The sequence below is a fragment of the Chanos chanos genome, chromosome 2 (assembly GCF_902362185.1).
Source record: "Chanos chanos chromosome 2, fChaCha1.1, whole genome shotgun sequence".
Taxonomy (NCBI): domain Eukaryota; kingdom Metazoa; phylum Chordata; class Actinopteri; order Gonorynchiformes; family Chanidae; genus Chanos; species Chanos chanos.
This window is the reverse complement of record NC_044496.1, coordinates 4691272-4705590: the sequence shown is the minus strand read 5'-3', so window position 1 is coordinate 4705590 and position 14319 is coordinate 4691272. Positions and strand designations below refer to the sequence as shown.

The 14319-nt window shown below is 45.1% G+C and overlaps 1 protein-coding gene across 3 annotated transcripts in view; it reads left to right on the top strand.

Annotated features, from left to right (window-relative positions):
• The window catches only part of nedd4a (NEDD4 E3 ubiquitin protein ligase a), a 31776-nt gene that overhangs the window by 2287 nt on the left and 15170 nt on the right, over positions 1–14319 (top strand). For all 3 annotated transcript variants that reach the window (XM_030794122.1, XM_030794121.1, XM_030794120.1), the window contains exons 3-8: positions 318–396; positions 517–555; positions 3785–3838; positions 13197–13247; positions 13794–13855; positions 14152–14254. In XM_030794122.1, coding sequence (XP_030649982.1) covers positions 318–396; positions 517–555; positions 3785–3838; positions 13197–13247; positions 13794–13855; positions 14152–14254 — 388 coding nt within the window. The remainder of the gene's footprint in view (positions 1–317; positions 397–516; positions 556–3784; positions 3839–13196; positions 13248–13793; positions 13856–14151; positions 14255–14319) is intronic.

The following is a 14319-nucleotide window of genomic DNA, read 5'->3' as shown; positions in this document are numbered from 1 at the left end:
GGATTATGATGCTCAAGTTCAGCCTCTCACTGTGAGTGGAAAGCACCGTAAAAATAAATAAATAAATAAATAAATAAATAAATAAATAAACAAACTTTCAGTCAGTGTGCAGGGGAAAAGAAAAATGAACCATTTAAATAGAAATCCAGCAACTTCAAAAGAAAACCGGGGTAGCTCAAGGCCAGTTTTGGATGGCACAGTTAACAGATACCCATAATGCAGTCAGAAACGTACGGTTTTGTTTTTGCCTGGTTTTTTTTTTTTTTTTTTTTTTTTTGAGAAGTGTTATTTAGGGATGGTTGCGTTTGTATTCACAGTGATCCATACACGAGAGTCTCTCTGTACGACCCTGTTAATGGAGAACTCACCAGCCTTCAGACCAAAACCATAAAGAAGGTGAGTTCTTGCATTGGATCTGCATTGCATTCACACGGAGATGAGTAATGATTTTATCAACTGTCATGTTATAGTTACTGATTGACAATTGTTCCTTGTTTGTTTTTTTGTCCCTATCAGACATTGGATCCCAAGTGGAATGAGGAATTCTATTTCAGGGTGAGTACACGATCCTTGTCCATATTCAGCATTCCTTTTTTTTCAGTTTGTGGTAACTAATTAATAACCATAACCAAAACTAAATGTCACTTTACCTTAAGAGTATTTGCAGTTTGTGATGAGTTTGGGGGAGAGGTTTGTGTTGCTATTGACGACGCTGTGTTCTTTGACGACTTAGATGTGAACGGTCAGTCTGCCCTATTTCTGAGCCTGTTCATATAGAAAAATAAAGCCCCTCTGTTTGTACATGTTAAACAAGCATCTTTACAAAAGCAGGAAATCCTTCCCATGAGGCACTCTGCTGAAGGACCAGATGCTGTTTCTCATCCTGTGTTTGTTTTGTTCCTTTCTGTCAGTTTCTTTTTGTTTTTCTTTCGTTTTTGGTTTTTGGTTTACTGGGTGATCAAAGCGTGGACGAAACGTTCCATGGGCGGATTTTTTTCCCCTATTAATCTCAGTTTCAGTGTTTTTCTCTGCTGCTTGTCATTGGTCGTTCATTTGTTCATTTGCCTTTTGGTTTTTTGTTGTGTTGGGTTAATGTCACACTGATGTTGTTTTCACATTTTCCCTTTGATAACAAGCCTGCATGCCTCCTTTCAGCTGTCGTCTATGAAAAATGTCAGGAGTATCTGCCAAAACAGCCATCTCAGTATTTAGTTATAGCATTAGATTGATGGTGTGTACATCACAGGAATGGTTTAAATTTGATCGGGTTTTTGTTTTCCAAAACACCAATGAAGAAATATCACTGTATCATTTTTCTCTTTTTGGCCCTAAAACAGTTTGTATCCCCTCATAAAAAGGTCTCACTTGCTGGTCAAGGCAGGAGGGGGGGGGAGGAAAATGTTTTATTTATCTTCACTCTGACCTTCACTGTCTCTCTCAGGAGGACTTTATATATATTTTTATAAATTTGTATATAAACAGTACGTTACACTCGGTTAAATATTCACTGCGTGGTTCTGCTTCAGCTCCTCGCTGTGTTTATTCTGGCTTTGTTTATTCTAGCTATTCTAACATTTCTGAACTGCACAGTGTCTGGTCCCGGGATCAGTCCACCATTATTTAGCTGCACCTGAATTTCAACACATGATCTGTGATCCGTTCGCTGCTACACGCCGCGTTGGCTATGCATCCGCTGTGCATTTAGTCTATTCTTGAAGCAGTTAGAGGTGTCCTTGGGGAGTGTAAAACTCGCTAGTGTTTGTTTTTGTTTTGCTTTTCTTTTTTTGTCTGTTCCAGGTAGGATGAAACAACTGGCGTTTTTTGTTTTTTTTTTTCTTGTTGTTGTTGGGGTTTTTTTTTTTTTTTTTTTTTTGCTTCTGTAAAAGCACCGCAGATGGTCCTTGTGCAGCTGTATGTCGAACGTAATATTTTGACACACACAAAACAGTGTAAGGGCTAATGCAAAGCTAAATCAGGGTTTCTCACAGGTCAAGATCGCATAGGTGACCTTATACGAACGCACGCTTTGAAAACGTTCCGGTTTTTTTCCCCCTCCTCGGCAGTGTGAGGAAGAGCTGGTTAACGGCATGCTGAAAGCCAGGCTTAGGTGCCAAGGGTATCCGTTTTTGCAGCCGGCGCTCCGGCGGAACCGAGTCCTCGATGCCGTCGCTTTGTTAGCAGGCCCAGTTTGGACAGAAGCTCATTCCGCCGTCTCAGGGTCGCGGAACGGCTTTTTAGGTCGAAGGCTCCGGTTGCAAAGTGTCCCCGGGAAGGGAGATTCTCTTACACCCTGAACCCTTTCTGCCCACGGTCACATGATACTTTGAAGTGCATCCAATGTCAATGCCTTTCAAATGTATCCTCTGCTTTTTTTTTTTTTTTTTTTCCCTTTTGCTTTTTTGTTTTTTTTATGGACACAGCAAGCTTTACTGTAAGCATGTGACTCATGAACAGTAGGCCAGTTGATGCACTACATTGGAATGCTGAAGTCATTTTTGGAAAATTCATATCCCTGCAAATCATAGGACGATGTGCCTTTGAGTAATGGGAATGTGCTGGTTATTTTCATTCTCAGAATCCGAGTATTACTAAGCATTTTCTAAGGACGCTGACAGTGGCGTGTAAGCTTATAGTGTAAATTTAGAAAGCTCTGAGCTCTCAGGTTTTGCCCTGAATGCTTTTTCTAGAATGATTTTTTTTCTTCTTTTAATTCAGCTCAGGTCTGGTGGACTGTTGGACCTCTGCACCAGTTTTGTGTTTGAGCTCATTTATCCCAGGGGACGTTGCCACTAAAATGAAAACAAGCAAACAAACAAAGAAACCAAAAAAAAAAGCCTCCTCTTCTGTCTGTATTTGTAGACTGCACACAGACGTTTCTTTTGATCAAAATTCAGCTGGCTACAAAGCCACACAGTGTGAGAGGTTTTTGTTTTTTTCTTTTCTCCTCCCTCTCACAGTTTGTTGTGCTGTGCTTAAGCGAACAATTAAAAACCAAACAACTCTCCGTGCTATAGTATACCTCTGACTTCAGACGCACGCTGTCATGAGTCACTGACCATTTGTAGGGCTGGGGGAATCGAGCTCTGAACACAGTAACACCCCCCCCCCCGCCTCCCCCCACAACCCCCCCCCCCCCCGCTGGGAAATGAAAAACAGAGGGCACGGGGAGTTTATCTACCCTGCGTGTTTCATAGCCATTTCAGATCAGGGGCTCTGTTACTCCCTAAAATCTGTTTATGACTCACCGCATAGCCTTATTTAGTGGTGAGGGTGTCCAGAATACTTTTACTGATGCTATCACGTGTTTTTTTTTTTTTTATTCTTGTCTCAGTCATTTTACTGCAGGCACGAACAGAAATGGTGTACGAACTGAATGTGTTTGGTCACGTACAAATAACGGTTTTAATTATGCAAATGCGTGTCTTTGTGTTTGTGTGTTTGTGTCGTGCTATTTATGTATGTCTAAGAGCTGTACTCCTGCTTTGAATTGTACTGTGTGATTATGTTCGTCAGAGTAATCATCGTACTGGAGTTGAGAGTAAAGGACAGGTGCTAATTTTGAAGGGATTATGAAATTCCAGCTTCTTCCATTCCTTGTGTGGACAATGTATAGAATGTTCACTAAAAATGCTTTAGTTTGAGCAAAATGCTATTAAATTGCCATTAAAAAAAATACTTGTCTCCTTATCATTTACAAATTTGGAGTGAGTGTGAGAAGCTCAGCAATGATTCTTTTTTTGAAGTTTGAGCCAAATCGCACAAATTACTCTGTCTTCTTTTTCAGGTTCATCCTAGGAAGCATCGGCTTCTTCTGGAGGTGTTTGATGAGAATCGTCTGGTGAGTTTTCTTCATCGTTTTGCTGACATAACTTCTTTGTTTCAACTGCTCTAAAAAGTATGATGGTTATTTGTGAATTTACAGGGACTGCCTAATCTCAGCGGGATGAGAACAAGTTGCATAGTATCAAAAAGTTGTCATCAGCGTCCCCCCGGTTTATTTATAAACGCACGTTCTTTATGCGGTATTCTTTTTTTTTTCTTTTTTTGGACCAAAAACAAAAACAGTGTGCAAATAAATTAGAAAAGCGTAATATACTATCATAACAAAAAATGTGAAGTAAATTTACTTAACTGTCTGTGTGTGTTACCACAGAAAGTGAAACAAAAAAAAAATATAACATCAGTGAATCCATGCCTAAGGGATCTGATATTTTTTTGTGTCTTAATGAGTGAATAAGCGTAACTTTCACAAGAGTTGTTTCCATAAACACAAGAGATGAAATATTCTCCTTAGGGCATCAGTAAGTGAGTAAAGTAACTGTTAAAACACGTCAAGTTAACCGAAGTCTGACCAAACCTGGATGTTTTATTAACTCCTGTGACAGTGGCTGATGATGATGAAGGTTAAACAAACTTGAGAATAAAGGCCTCAATGTTCCCTCAGTGACTCGAGCGCACAACGGCTTTTCGCTTCATCACACAGTGTGGGTTTGATTGTGTGTGAACGTGAAACCGTAATGTGTTGAAAACTGAGACCACATATGGACGCTCGCTTGGAATCGCTCTGAGGAAACCAGGGTGAGGAAAATGTTAGGGTTGCAAATTACCTAGATGCATAGCAAATTTATAGCACCCATCAAACCAATCGGAATAGCTTTTCCTTAGGTAACCTTGTAGTAGGGTTTATTGGTATGTAATTACACACTTGCGTGGAAGAGGTTGTTTTTTTGAACAAAGCTGGTCCTTCAGTTCGTATTTGTGTAGCTGACATGCATTAAATATGTGTCGTCCGGTGCGTTGGTCGTTCTAAAGAGGTGAAAATTGACATTATTAAGAGTTTCCCGTGCCTCGGTTCTACCCCGGCAAGCCTCTGCGGTGTGTCTCATGCTTGTTCTGGCATCTTCTGTGACCTGACAACTCAGGATCTCTGAGCCAGAGATCCTGAACACGTTGTGTTATCTCGTATTATGGAAGCGCATGAATATATTTCACATTGTGTATCGGAGGGGGCTGCCTTGTTTACTGACCGCCTGCTCTAGAATAACTGCCCCTCATCCAAATGTTTCTGATTGATGGGCTGGGAATGTCAACGACAGGGGAACAGGCTTTAATGCCATCACTGGCTGCAACAGCGCGTCTCAAATAACGCTTGATATTGCACGTGTCCATTTGAAATCCTTGCAACAGAAACTGCACGAATGGCTTTCTTTCTTTCTTTCCTTCTTTCTTTCTTTCTTTCTTTCTTTCTTTCTTTCTTTCTTTCTTTCTTTCTGTCTTTCTTTGTTTCTGTCTTTCTTTCAGTCTTTCTTCCTTCCTTTCTTTTTATCAGCTAGAAAGAATATTTTAGGGAATCTATCTTTCTAGAAGAATTTGTGCCATTCAGTAGAGTTTTCGTGCATTTAGATCAGTTTAGAGGCCAGGCAGAACCAAGCTCTCACGTTGCCTCAAAGAGCTGCTGAAAGATGTGAAAAAAGAAAATCAGCCTACAAAACTTTTCCCCGATCTTACTAATGACCAGTAGCTTCCTGCATATTTCCACAAGGCAGGAGATTTCCGAATATGGATTCCATTAGGAAACCCAATCTGCAGTTTGATAGAGAATTATGCTGAAAGTCATTCCCCTTGATTTCCTGTAATTCTATCCTAGTGGGTAAAAATATTAGCTAGATCACAGCACAGGAGAAACAGCAGAGGCATAGCTGCTGCTGGAAGTGAAGGTTGAGACTTGACTGGACTTGAAGCAGGGAGTGAGTCAGTTCCACAGCTCTCCAACCTGAGAGGCAAAGTTTGTTATTTTTCGAGCTGGGTGACCAGGAGTAGGGTTTTTTTCAAGGGTGTGGGGGGGGCAGGGCTCGGGTTGCTGGGTCTGTTCTTGCGAAATTTCAGAAGGCACAATTGAGGCACAGTTGAGGTTTGGCGCACGAAGCACTTTGACAGGGGGCTCTGTCTGTAACGCTTGGCTCGGCAAAGGCTCTCCGACTCACGGTCCTTAAAGGGACAGACCCCTGGGCTCTGTCCAGTCTCGGGGGGCTGTACGCTGGACACACTGTTCTTCAGTGTCTGGTCCTTGGCTGCAGTGCTACGAGAAGAATGCAGGTTGTCACCGGAGCTATTTTGGCTATGCGCAGCCCCTAATGAGTGCAACCATAGAGCGGCACTCGGAGCAGTTGCTTGGCTGCTCTGTTTCTTTCTCTCTCTCTCTCTCTCTCTTTCGCTCTCCTTTTTTTTTTTTTTTTTTCGCCAACCTGCAGGTTGTGCCATGCCCGTGCTGCCTTTTTACACTTGATCCCCGGGATTAGACAACCAGACAAATGGCACGGCGTCTCCGTTTGCATTTTGCCACGAGGAGAAGCAACACCGACCCTTTGTCTGAGACCTGCAGCCCCGGAGAGGAGAACGGGCTCAGCGTGGCTCCTCGCAGCCCCGCCGAAGGCCAATCGCACGGTTCCCTCCACATGAAGGTGACTCCAGGGCAGCTGGCCCTGGCCTTGCCTCCCTTGTCACCGGACTACGGTAATTTACAGCGCCACTCGTCCGTATTTATATCGAAGCTGAACGGAGGCGGAAGCAGGAAGAGCACTTTGCAGATCTCCCTGCAGCCTTGTAAGCTGACCGGAGATGCGGAGGGCTGCGCCGACGAAGGGGAGCAGGCGGGGTGCGAGGCGGGGCCGGGCGGCCTCTCCGACGGCGGCTCCTGCGGCAGCAGCACGGCCAGCGACGTCGGCTACTGCAGCAGCAGCAGCATATACGAGCCCGACGTCCCGGAGCGCAAAGCTCCTCCGGAGAGGGGCGCGCAGCGTCGGAAGGCCAGGGTGCCCCTGAGAAGGTGTTCGTCGCTGGTCATATTCCCGCGGAGCCCCTGCACCACGCCTCCGGCCTCTCCGGTTAGCCCCACGGCGTCTCCTCTGTTCCCGCAGCCCAAGGGCTCCTATCAAACCTCCCACCAGCTGCAGCTGTCAGCTGCTGATTCCGCGCAGGATGACTCGCAAGCCCCCTTCAAAGGGTCCGTCGCCACGGCGGTGAACGGTCTGCGGCTGTCCAAGACCAACTGTCCCTCTGAGTCGAGGGACGTCAAGCCCATCGTACAAATTAGCGTCCCTTCGGCTGACGCGCAGAAAGTGCGTAAGGGCGACTGCGGGCAACAAGAACGACCTGCCAGTTTAGAGAGAGCGGAGAGACACTCCAGCATGCTGTTGCACTTCACCAGCCAGAGACCACAAGGGAGAGCAGGTTCAGCTAGGACCACGGCTAACGTCGACTGTCCCAAAAGCCCAGAGCGCGGCCCGGAATCGGACGTCAGACACACCCATCATAACGTTAAGCTTTTCCGCAGCACCTCGGCGTGCCTGTTGCCTACAGGAAAGTCATCCGAGAGATCCCATGGCGCTTCTCGTGTAAACAACGGGAAAGAAACATCCGGGGAACGCGGTTGCCACCATGCCCTGCAGAGGAGCATTTCTCTGGAAGTTCCTTATGCTAACACAGGAATTTCGTGCCATGTCTCTAACCCAAAGCACAGAAATTCCAAAAGTGGTTCACCACATGTGCATATTCACGTATCCCATGGGACAGGGACGAGAGTACCTAATTCCTTTCAGGATGTAAACGCAAACAACAAAGAAGATCCTGTTCTTACTGGGACAGAAAAACACACCACCGTAAGCATTTTTTTCCCATTAGCATGTGAAAAATGAGTGTGAATATGTCTAAACAGATCAGCTCAGGTTACCAACAAAAACGTTATTTGAGCTGTTGCTTGCAGGTAAAAAAAGGGGGGGGGGGGGGGAGCTGGAACATGTAAAGTGAGCTTAAAAAACTGCAGAAGGACAAGATGCGTAATATTAACCTTTTTTTGTAGATCCCCTGATTTGCTGAGTATAGACTATAGACCGTATGTCATTAGAAGTGGTTGCTTCCATACTCTGAATTAACTTCGATCACCTGTCTTTCTAGTCAGAAACAACAGCATTGGCTTTGAAATGACCATCTGTTGTGTACATTTACCACCCTGAAACAGTATGAGAAACCCCAAAGAAAAAAGGACTTGTTTTGGCTGTGCAATGCCAAAAGATGGTCCATATGATTAGACTATTGACTTTCAAAGCGCGGGCGCATTCTGTACACTTAGGTCTGTTTACCCTCAGTCAGCCATTAGATTCCCTGCTAGCAGGCGGGCGCTAAGTTCAGTTACAGAACTGGCTGCCTTGGCGAAGTCATGCAATTAACAATCCTGACGTGGACAAACATTCTGGGGTATTGAGTTGCATCGGGGTAATCCATTCCCTGACACCTTTTTTTTCTTCTTTCTTTCTTTTTGTGAAACGTTTTGCGAAGAGCAGGCAAAACAAGCGTCCTCCCCACCCCCCCACCCCCTCCCCGAAATGGTGCATAGCCTGTGAAGTCACGAGTCTGCGCAAGGTTTGTGTACACATGCAGTCCAATTGAGAGGGCTTCTCTGGTTTTTATTATTCTGTTAACACTTTGAGTAATCAGTTTAAGTATTTACCTTTGTCTAATTATAGCTGCTGGCTCTGAGTCCCCACCCCCTCCATCTGCAAACCCCCCCCCCACCCCGCCCCCCCCCCCCATGACTGTAAATAAAGCACCACAGAAATATTCCTCCTGACTCCAGATAGTCTGGCCTGGTGTAGGACTGCACAGCTCTGTGGATTCAAATTTAACAACATGATCTGAGGGAACACTCAGTCATGTCAGTCAGCAGCTGGGCTCAGAGTCATGCAACGAAGGCAGGGGAGAGTCGGTGGGGGAGGGGGAGGGGGGTTGTGTTTTTGGGGGGAATGGGGGGGGGCGGCATGGACGTTTTTGCAGTAAAAGGGGGGGCGCATTCCCCTCCCTGTGCTTCCCCCTGCCTCAGCGTGTTTGTGGAGCATCAGGTGTCTCTCTCTCTCTCTCTCTCTCTCTCTCCCTCTCTCTCTCTCTCTCTCTCTCCCCCTCTCTCTCTCTCTCTCTCTCTCTCTCTCTCTCTCTCTCGCTCGCTCTCTCTCTCCTTCACGCCCTCCTACGCTGTTTCTAACAGCTTGTCAAGAACGGCCTTCGCCGGTAATTAGCAAGAGCTGTTACCTTTATTGCCAGCGAACCTTTACATAATTGTTTTTCTTTCCCTCTCTCTTTTTCCTATTCTTTTTCTTTCTTTCTTTTTTCATTGCATTTACCCGATCAGACTAAACGATTACGAATAGTGTTTAGGCAGCAAATCTTGTTTGTTAGAGGTAAATCAAAGTAATTTGCATTTTATGTGTGTATGTGTGTGTGCGTGAGAGAGAGAGAGAGACAGAGACAGAGTACATATCATATCTAAACTGGACTGTCACGGCCGTTGAGATCACGTGCCGTGGTCTGATTCCTGTTATTATTACGGTGCGTCCCGTTTAGGTCCGATTGCTCTGAGGACAGGACGGACGAATCGGCGTCGCCTCGGACGCGGCTTGCGCAAACGTTAGAGTTAGCTTGTGTGAACTGTGAGATTACTTTCTGGGTGTGATTTAACCTTAGACTCCAAGCAGTTTCTGAACAGCCTCCTCATCCAACTGGACAGAAGCCAGCATATGCACGGGCGGCGTTTCATAATACTGTTTACATTTCATCGTAACCTGATAAAACGAGAAGGTTGAGTTGCGGGGCTATAAGAGTACATGACGCCGTGTTAGTGGAACACGTACCCTTAAACTCAAAATCAACGTCACTTATTTCAGCGCCGGTGGCAGTTTCTAAGTCATAGGGGCTAGCGTGTTTCCATAAACAGCGGTAAAGACATCGTACAAACCTTAATCAAACCACTGGGTGTGCACAGGTTTCTTGCTTGCCTAAGGTCACATTCACAAGCTTTCTCTCTGGAATCAAAACTGTTGGCACACAGTGGTGTTTTCCGTTTTCTTAGGTTGGGCGAAGTGTAGCACAATCAGCATCTGCTGAAAATGGACAGCAGATGACTGGATGTGTACAAAGACCTTTTTTCTTTTCTTTTCTTTTCTTTTCTTTTTTTTCCTGGAAGGTTAAGTACATCAGTACAAACTTGTTTTTTTTTTTTTTTAACTTTCATCAGTTTTGAGAGAAGATTTGAGAGACATTTCATCTTGCCAGTGATGTTATCCCAGCTGGACCTTTTTTGGAGAGAAATAAAACACACTCACTGAACAGCGTTATAAACATAGACATAGTCATCACAAGATGAGCGCCCATCACAGTTAGAGTATTAAATGTCATGTTATTGGCTTTTGTTTAATCATGTTGTGTTTTCTCTCTCGGGCCGGTTTTGCACAGTGAGGTTGTGTTGGGGATTTTTATTTTTATTTTTATTTTTTTTTTGGACACAGGTACAGTTTTCTTTATGTCTTGTCCTTACTTTGCCGCTTTTCACCACCGTCAACCCCCTGGTGTGTTTGTTTGTTTGTTTGTTTGTTTGTTTGGTTACGAGGCCTATTTTTTTTTCCACAGTGCACAGAACTGTTAACAGGCCATTTATTACGGGTTGTTGTCCCTGCGGCTGTTGTCTCTGTTTGTCTCTGCACCAGCCCGATTTGATTTTTTTGCACGTGTGGGGATAGAAGGAGTGATGGACATCTTCTCCTTTTGTGTTTTACATGTGAACGTTTCTCTTTAACATGAGGAGGAAATGTTTCACTGAAGCACAATGTGGTCCTTGACTTCCTGCTGGTTTGTGGTTTGACCTGAATCTTGAAACCCACTGTGTATTTCCTGGAAAAGTGTTGCATGATTGCTGTGAGATGGTTATTGTTAAGGAAGAATTTGTTGCTTTTATATCCCTCCTGTTTTCTCAGGGGATATCAATGACTGTTAAGTGTATCAACGAATAATAAAAAGAATGTTTTTGACGTTCCGTTGGAGGTTTGTGTAAAGAAAGAGGCATCTGTTTGAATGAGACACTTTAACACTGAGCTAATTGCATGTACCTCGTGAGCAGTTTTATGGCCTGAAAATGGCTGCAATCCTTCACTGGGGCCGTAATTAGGATTGCAGTCCATGTGCAGAAATGGAATAAAACCGTTTTAGGGCACGTTTTTTCCGAAAGACAATCACTCAATAGTATGGCACCAGCTGCAAACACTTTTGGAGACGACTGTGTTCCGAAAACAAACCCTCGCCTCACGCGCCCTGGTTTTGTTTCTGTTGCTCTGTTGCACCCTCATGAAGTGAATCCCACACTTTGTCTTCAAACTTAAACTCTATATATCATTATAACTCTTTTGGCCGCTATTCCGCCGGTCTGCAGAGTCATTATTGGCGACACACTTTTGTGTAGTGTAAATATACATGGGCAACAGTCATTAGCTGATGACTCCTGTCAGTGCTGTGTTGTGTATGTGTGTGGCTATACGAGGCCTGTTTCTCCGTGGTGCAGGGTTTAAGACCAGCCCTGCCTCTCTGACAGTGGAGCCTGTCTCTGTGGCTGTAAGAGGCCTGTTTCTCCGTGGTGCAGGGTTTAAGACCAGCCCTGCCTCTCTGATAGTGGCTGCCTGTCTCTGTGGCTGTAAGGAGCCTGTTTCTCTGTGATGCAGGGTTTAAGACCAGCCCTGCCTCTCTGATAGTGGCTGCCTGTCTCTGTGGCTGTAAGGAGCCTGTTTCTCCGTGGTGCAGGGTTTAAGACCAGCCCTGCCTCTCTGATAGTGGCTGCCTGTCTCTGTGGCTGTAAGAGGCCTGTTTCTCCGTGGTGCAGGGTTTAAGACCAGCCCTGCCTCTCTGATAGTGGCTGCCTGTCTCTGTGGCTGTAAGGAGCCTGTTTCTCCGTGGTGCAGGGTTTAAGACCAGCCCTGCCTCTCTGATAGTGGCTGCCTGTCTCTGTGGCTGTAAGGAGCCTGTTTCTCCGTGGTGCAGGGTTTAAGACCAGCCCTGCCTCTCTGATAGTGGCTGCCTGTCTCTGTGGCTGTAAGGAGCCTGTTTCTCTGTGGTGCAGGGTTTAAGACCAGCCCTGCCTCTCTGATAGTGGCTGCCTGTCTCTGTGGCTGTAAGGAGCCTGTTTCTCTGTGATGCAGGGTTTAAGACCAGCCCTGCCTCTCTGATAGTGGCTGCCTGTCTCTGTGGCTGTAAGGAGCCTGTTTCTCTGTGATGCAGGGTTTAAGACCAGCCCTGCCTCTCTGACAGCAGAGCCCAAACTCTGCTTTGCCCGTCTCCCCCGGGGCCTCTGCCGTTCACTGCCTCCTCATTATCTCAGAGAAAGCTCAACGGGACCGGTGGCGTGCAGGGTGACGGGTCATGGGGATTCGTTTGGTTGTGAGTCAGTCGGCATGCGCTCGTGTGTGTTCACGCTGGGGACAGGAGAGCAGGGAGAAGAGACTGCGGAATCGTACCAGGAAAAAACGCGGCTAGAGTCGACACACACCACCGACCACGCCCCGCTTTAAGGCCTCGTGTTCAATCTCACCTCCTTTGACTGACACAAGCTTTTAGGGCAGAAAGCTGATATCGTAAACGCTCTGTGCCTTCTCTTAGTAAAAATAACCGTTTTGAAATTTGCAAATTAAGATATCTGTGTATCTATCCGTCTATGTTCATATCATATATATTCGTATAGATGTCTATGAAATGTCACTGGCCTATTTCTGTACTTGTATGAGCGTTTGGATAAATAGGTACCTGGGTTATTGTCGCTCTTAGGGGAAGACTGCAGTGTGTGGATTTAATAGGTGAATGTCATGATGCAATGAGCTGTTGTTTAATTGAATTTTGTGTCGTTATCCCTTTCATAACGCAGCTTTTACTCAGTGCTCAGTGAGTTGAATAGAGTGTGTCGCAGTCACTGGAAGCACGGCCATCTTAAAGCTTAACCTCTCCCCCCTCTCTCTCTCTCTCTCTCTGTCTCTCTCTCTCTATCTGTCTCTCTCTTTGTCTCTCTCTTTGTCTCTCTCTCTGTCTCTCTCTCTCTATCTGTCTCTCTCTTTGTCTCTCTCTTTGTCTCTCTCTCTCTCTCTATCTGTCTCTCTCTCTTTCTCTCTGTCTCTCTCTTTGTCTCTCTCTCTCTCTCTCTTTGTCTCTCTCTCTCTATCTGTCTCTCTGTCTCTCTCTCTCTCTCTATCTGTCTCTCTATCTGTCTCTCTCTCTCTCTCTCTCTCTCTCTCTGTCTCTCTCTCTCTATCTGTCTCTCTCTATCTCTCTCTGTCTCTCTCTCTCTGTCTCTATCTGTCTCTCTCTCACTCTCTCTCTCTCTCTCTCTTCACCAGACACGGGATGACTTTCTGGGACAGGTGGATGTTCCTTTACTTCACATACCGGTGAGTTCTTGTCCCATCTGTTTTTCACACTTGGATTCAGACGTGACCGCTGTTCCAAAAGCATTATTTTATTTTCATGTATCTGTGTAATTGTCAGCCTGCTGCCTCCTCTGTACCTGTGCTGCATCTGTTATTTTCATTTGATTTATTTACTAATTTATCATGGTGGGTGTGTGTGTGTGGGGGGGGCATTATCTGATATGTGTTGATGCCCCCCAAAAGTACTCTTGAATCGGAAACCAATGGTTATTTTGGTTCTCTCTCATAAACACAGACCTGCCCTGATTTTTGGTTATGGATGGTTACACTTGGTTGTGTTTAGTTATGGAAATAGAAACCAGCATGTGTACGTTTCTTTAGTCTCATAAACATAACCCTGCCAACAACCCCCCCCCCCCCAAATCGCCGCACTTTGGTTTAAAACATCTGTCACTCTTGTACTGTATAGTAGAATTTAAGTTTTACATTCAGAGTTTGTACTTTATTTATGTTTTAGTATTTGTGTGTGTGTGTGTGTGTGTGTGTGTGGTTTTTATGTCATTTCAGACAGAAAATCCGAACACTGAAAGGCCATATACATTTAAGGATTTTCTTCTTCACCCGAGAAGGTTAGCATAGTTTCATCTTTATGATTTCACTACTCCTTCTTGCCTGTTTAGAAATTTGATTTGTTTTTAACCTCTGAATACCGTTCTCTCTTATGGTACCAAATCAGAGCTAAGGTTTTGCTTTTAGCTATTTGTGGCTTGGAGAGGGCCTCTGTTTTCTCCCCCCTCAGGTGTATTCTGTTCTTTTGTTCTGCATGTTTTGGTGGATTTATTCAATTGTTTCATTCAGTCAAACATGTTGACACGTAGGACTTCAATCAAAGTGTTGTTTTGCGGTTTGTTTTGCTTTGTTGCAGTCACAAATCCAGGGTGAAGGGTTACCTGCGTCTTAAGATGACATACTTGCCTAAAAACGGCGGCTCAGAGGAAGACGCGGCGGAGCAGACCGAAGACCTGGATGTAAGGATTTCGTTTTAGCGTTCGCCCCTTTTTATTGTGTTTCGGATGAGGATCCTCCTTCCTTT